Raw genomic sequence first — 5,664 nt, forward strand, 5'->3', positions numbered from 1 at the left:
CCAACAAGGAATGAGAAGGACCATCAAATCATGAGGTAAGAGACTTTTTTGTTTTGTAGAAGGAATTAGTTGGATATGAGGAAGGGAATAGAGCGAGGATGGGAAATGGGATACAGATTATTGGTTGGGTCGGCCCAACCAAAAACCACCTTTGATTTTTGTCCCATTTGTAGTTTGCCAAGGTTAACCCTCAAATCTACATAATCACAAAACCAAGAATTCAACCAGATTTGCAACTCCATCAAAGAATGCTCGTTAACCAACAATGAGCAATTACAAATGTGTAATTGATTGTATTGAACACAGGAAACTTTGCCTCAAAACTGCATCTGTACACATCACACTTCTCCATCAGAGAAGTGGAAATTCCAATACAAATGGAGGGCATGAAGTGCTTTCACGGCCACCAGTGATAAATAAAACATCAATCAGCCAGTGCTTTGTGTCAAAGAAATACCTCTTCGTTCATTTGGGCAACTGCAATAATAATGTTATAAACCTGTGCCAAGTTTCTCCCCAAGTTTGACTAACAGTTCCTGAGGACTGCTCACATTGGTTTGAGATGTCGATTTGCCAAGCCCGTGACTATTTGCTTTGTGGCATCGAGTCTTGGACATTGTGTAAGTCACAGACTCGATCTGTTACTGCATTTGGACACTTACAGAAGTATTGGATCTTACATTAGCAAAGACGGGGGAAATGGTCCTTTTTCCCTTGTTTCCACCCGGTCCTCAAGACCCATCGCTGCACGTGTGGTGGCACTGCATGGGTAGCACGGTGTCTTGTGTATGACTGGTGTGACCTTAGCAAAGTCACAGCCGACACGGTAAGGCAGGAATTTTGAACGTGGCCACCATGCTGGCACACAACGGCCGAGATCAGGAAAAGACACCGTGGGGGATCTTTAAGGTCCACCAGCAAGTGCTAGCAGATAGGACGCCCAGCTTGACGTCCTTTCCAAAAGCCAGTGTACTCGTCGATGCCACACTGCATTGCACAAATCCCACTCCATCAGGAATGTATGTGCAACATTGGCAGAAATTGTAATCCACTTTTACACTTTGGGACCACAAATGAAGGTGATGCAATCTGTACATTGACACTTTCAAACACAAGGCACTTGCCTTTTCAATGGTTTATAAACAGAATTGCATTGTATAAACAAGCTGGTCTTTTGCACATGCGACCAAAGAAAAAAAAAAACTCATTTAAAATGATACATGCCACATTAAACGTGGAAGTGAATGTACCTCGTCCTTAAACATTTCCCATCCCCTATGAGGCGAATTTAAAACACCTTCCTTGGAGCATTTCCAGGTGGTGTTGCAAAACAAGGTTTTTGTTGGACGCTTACAATCAATTCGGCTTGTATAATGGCTTTGGTGCCAGAGTAGGTTCTCCCTCATTCTCTCTGCAATTGTCAACCCAACAATGTGTGTTTTTTATCCCTATACTCATGATCTCACCTGGAAGTATAAAAAGGGACAATCATTCAGTTAAAAGGTTGCAGCAGTTGTCCTTGGACGATGAACAATAATAATTGATATAAGGAACAGTACGTTTGAGAATTTCACTTTTTCGCCATCAGCCCACAGACTTGATGAATGCCAATCTTTTTCTTTTTTTTTTTTAAACCCAGCCTGCACATAATACTGGATCTGCTTCTCAATGCATCAACTGTAGGATTGTGCAAGACAGTGGTGAGAGACAATCCAGTGCATAAATCGAGGCATTTGCTCAGGCTTTGCCACAAGTACAACTTGCAGGAAGAGATGCGTTAATCCTCCTCCTCAGTGCTGAAGCCAATCTCAGCATCGAGCCACACATCGTTGTTTTCAAAATCAAAGTCAGAAATGGAGGACGATCCTTCATTGGCCCTTGAGCTGGTGGCTCTGCCTTCCGGGCTCTCTCGTATGCGCGCCAGCAGATCCTGCGGCATGGTCAGCACGGCACATGCCATTCCCGACAGTTCATCTTCGAGCTCCGGGCACAATTCCCACGAATTGCATTTCACGCTGAACACGAGCACCTCTGCTGTGCGTCCGTGTATGTCATGCGATCGCCCACCCACTACGTAGATCTCCACCTCCCCGTCTTCCGGTTTTGGGAGCACCGCGACACCGGGCTCGCCATGCCCAGTTGGCAATGGAGCGACGCTTGACCACGTGTCGTTTGCTGGCTCATATGTGTGTACCTAGAAAAGGCAACATCCATAGAACCCATGGGTTTTTGATTGCTGCATCAAGACTCGTGGGAAATTGGGTTTATAATGTACATCGCAAAAAAAAGAACAAAACAAATTACCATTGGTTTGACTTGAAAAATAATAAAATAATGCCATGTTAGTGTGATTTGAAAGTAATCAATTTCTTACGTAGCATTTACCATTTATAAACACTCAAAAGAGCTTTGCACAAATTGATATTAATCGGTGAACGACTACCTGAAGGACATCCCGTCGATTGCCGTGGCGCCTATTGCTCCCACCCAGCAAGTAAAGGTGGTGGCCTGCAACCGCCATGCCGTGCCAAGCACGCTCCACTGGGGCAGGGCTGCGCTGATGCCACTTGTTTGTCTCGGGGTCATAGCACAGCAGTGATGGGAGGTACACATCCTCACGGGCACCACACGAGACAAAGATCTTATCTTCATAGGTCGCCCCAGCATGTGCGTAAGACTGCACAGAAATGGAATGAAGACAAAAAAAAATAAACAGTAGTAGAGGCTTAGTGCAGGTTTAAAACTTGTGCAGCATATTTGTGTGGAGGTCAATCAGAGCTACAGTGGAAAGCACCGAATAGGAAAGAGCAAACTTATCCTCAATCGACATTTCATTCATGATCCGCAAATTATTTCTGGGTATACCGGTTCCAGCTATGCTTATCTAAATAGCTAGCAACATTAGATAACCTCGAGCCACTTCCATTTGCAGATATTTCTCCAGACATTTTGAGTGATCCAGATCCGGATTGTTTACAATCCGGGTGACCTTCAAAATTGTGGATCAACATGTGGTGATGTCACCAGCTTACATCAGTGAGGAACCGATACCAAATTTGATCACTTGCTTGCGCACTTGATTAATTATTTTGATGTTCTTCAAATATGTTACCTCTGGTTTCTTTTTTGAAGCTTAACAAATGAAGTGCAGAAACATGCTGGGATTGCACACGCTTGTCGTACATTGTGGTGATCGCCTCGTATTTTCCACCTTGGTGTAACAGCCTCTTTTGTTCCTTCACAGAATAAAGTTTTCTTTTTAACCGAGTCCTCCAGATGTCGAGTTGAGTTGGTAGCGTTTTACTAAGTTACTATTTGTTGGTCGGCTGCACCTTTATTTATTGAACAAACATTATAAGATAAATCTACGAAGGAAATCTGAAAAGTAATGCCTCCCGTTCCTTTTCTCCAAAACAGGTAAAGCAGCTAAAGCTATTTGAATGAAACAGACAGATACTATAACATCAATCTTTATCCTATCACGGTGAATATTTATTTCTCAACATAATCACCAGTGCACTCCACACGTTTCCCCCCAACATTCAAGTAGGTTTCATGATGCCGTCACGATAGAACTGTGCGCCCTGACTTAACCAGCGCTTCTCAGCAGCCTTGACATCAGTCAGAAGAAATGTTTTTTACGAAGGTGTTAGGTTTGGGGAAAAGATGAAAATCTGACGGAGCCAAGTCGGGGCTGTAAGGCGGTAAAACTGGGGTGAACAAGTGCTTCAGTCGTTCGTGCACTCGTGTGAGGCCATGTAATTTCATGCCGGAGGATAACCAACTGCACAATAGGCTGCACTTGCTCACCTGAAACACTAAGCTGAGTAGCGGAGAGTCTGCTGAGATGTGCACCAGTTCTGTTTGATAAGCTGATGAGCGCATTGTTGGTGAGCCGTATGTATACGTTGTCATTATTGGTCTCCAGCAGTGCTGTTTGTCTTGCAGGACGGTTTGTCCAACTTCGGTTTTGAGTACACTGAGCCCATCGACGGACAGTATTCACATCAATGCAATCATTGCCGTGCACAACTTTAATTTGCTGATGAATGTCGACAGGAGGCATATTCTCTGCTGTTAGAACCTCAATACATGCACGCTGCTTTAACTGCGCTGACAATGTCATGCTGCCCCTGCCATCTTGACTAACATAGCATTGAGATATCTGGTGTCAGAATCACAAAACTTCGCACCCAGTGGTGAGAAGAACTAATACGCTGACTGCTTTGTTTCATTCAAATATCTTTGCCCGTTTTAGAGAAAAAAAAATGGGAGATATTACTTTTCAGCAAGCCCTCGTATCTTCTTTTACTGAAATGGGAAGTGTCCATCCATCTGTCCGTGTGTGTGTGTGTGTCTGTCATGCTTCATTCTGAAGGGTTCCTGCCATTATAAACCAATCGTCGATTTACTCGGAACAAAAATTTGTTTGCGTTTAATCATAGTGATGCCCGTTTTAAAAGCAAGTCGTTCAGGGATTGAAGAAGAATACTCGGGAAAGGCAGCTTAATGAAGAGGTTCCAACGGCAACATTTATTATTCTACGACAGCAGGAACTAAGAAAAACCCTGAAGGAGAATACAAAATTAGATATTTTATAATGCCGTGTGCTCCTTCAGTGGCTGTAACATTTCTCAAAGCAGTAAAAAAAAAAAAAAATACACAGGAGCATACAAACAATCAAGAGTTCATGGAGCACCTTACCCTGCACAGTATTGAGAAAAAAGGACATGGACGGGGTCTGCGAGCGGAAAATTTGATTCAACAAGAAGATGTGAAATGCCATATAATTTTGTCCAGGTACAGTAAACCCTCGCTTAATGTTGTAGTTATGTTTTTGAAAAGTTAAGAGTTAATGCAAGTAGGGGGTGGGGGAGTAATTGGGTTCCAGGGAAAAATATTATCGTCAGACAAGAGAGACACATACATAAAACATACAATGGTAACATGCGCTTTTAACAGCGTGTCGCTGCGTCCACTTTCCACCAGGGGCCTCTATCTGGCCATCCCCATCTCTTAAGCCGCTGTCACACCTTGACAATTTAGCCAGCGTATGCCGACGTATGAAAAATTTGTCTAAAACGCTGGCACACGTCGAATACGTTATGGGTAAGTTTTGTATACGTCAAGAGCACGCTGGCATACGTCGTAGTACGCCGAGCTCGTCGACAAATTTTAACATGCTTAAAATTTTTCGACGTGTACCAGCGTATGACTCACATGTTCCGCATACGCTGGCCATAAGTTGTAGGCACGTTACGCGATTGTTGACACACGTTACTCACAAGTCAAAACACGTCGAGGTAATGTTTAGCGTCAGTGTTCCAGACTCCATGGTTTTTTTTTTTTTTTCTTCGGCATGACGGTGATGTTGACACTTCGATTTCTAGTGCGGCTGTAATATAATATAATTAATAGGCTGCCGCTCAACGATTTGAATCATAATCGCACTATAAATCGAAGTGTCAACATCACCGTCATGCCGAAGAAAACAAAAAAAAACAAAGAACAAACCGTGGAGTCTGGAACACTGACGGGTTCCTCCTGTGTGAACCCCATTTTTATATACTCCCTTAAACGCTGCCAATACGCCATTATATGGTAGCTGTAAGTTAGTAACACGTTCAGTAAGTTCTGTGGTCGTCCGGAAGACGTCAAATACAT

General features: G+C 43.4%; 1 protein-coding gene across 9 annotated transcripts in view; it reads right to left on the reverse strand.

The window, feature by feature from the left end:
• Nucleotides 1-273: 273 nt before the first annotated feature.
• KLHL22 (kelch like family member 22) overlaps nucleotides 274-5,664 on the reverse strand; it is a 36,103-nt gene continuing 30,712 nt past the window's right edge. For all 9 annotated transcript variants that reach the window (XM_085859961.1, XM_085859960.1, XM_085859957.1 and 6 more), the window contains 2 exons: nucleotides 2,444-2,677; nucleotides 274-2,194 (listed from right to left, as the gene is read on the reverse strand). In XM_085859961.1, the coding sequence (XP_085716087.1) occupies nucleotides 1,778-2,194; nucleotides 2,444-2,677 (651 nt within the window). In that variant the 3' untranslated portion in view covers nucleotides 274-1,777. The remainder of the gene's footprint in view (nucleotides 2,195-2,443; nucleotides 2,678-5,664) is intronic.

This window comes from Eptatretus burgeri, chromosome 16, assembly GCF_056783735.1.
Source record: "Eptatretus burgeri isolate ZD-2024b chromosome 16, Ebu_testis_v1, whole genome shotgun sequence".
NCBI lineage: Eukaryota > Metazoa > Chordata > Myxini > Myxiniformes > Myxinidae > Eptatretus > Eptatretus burgeri.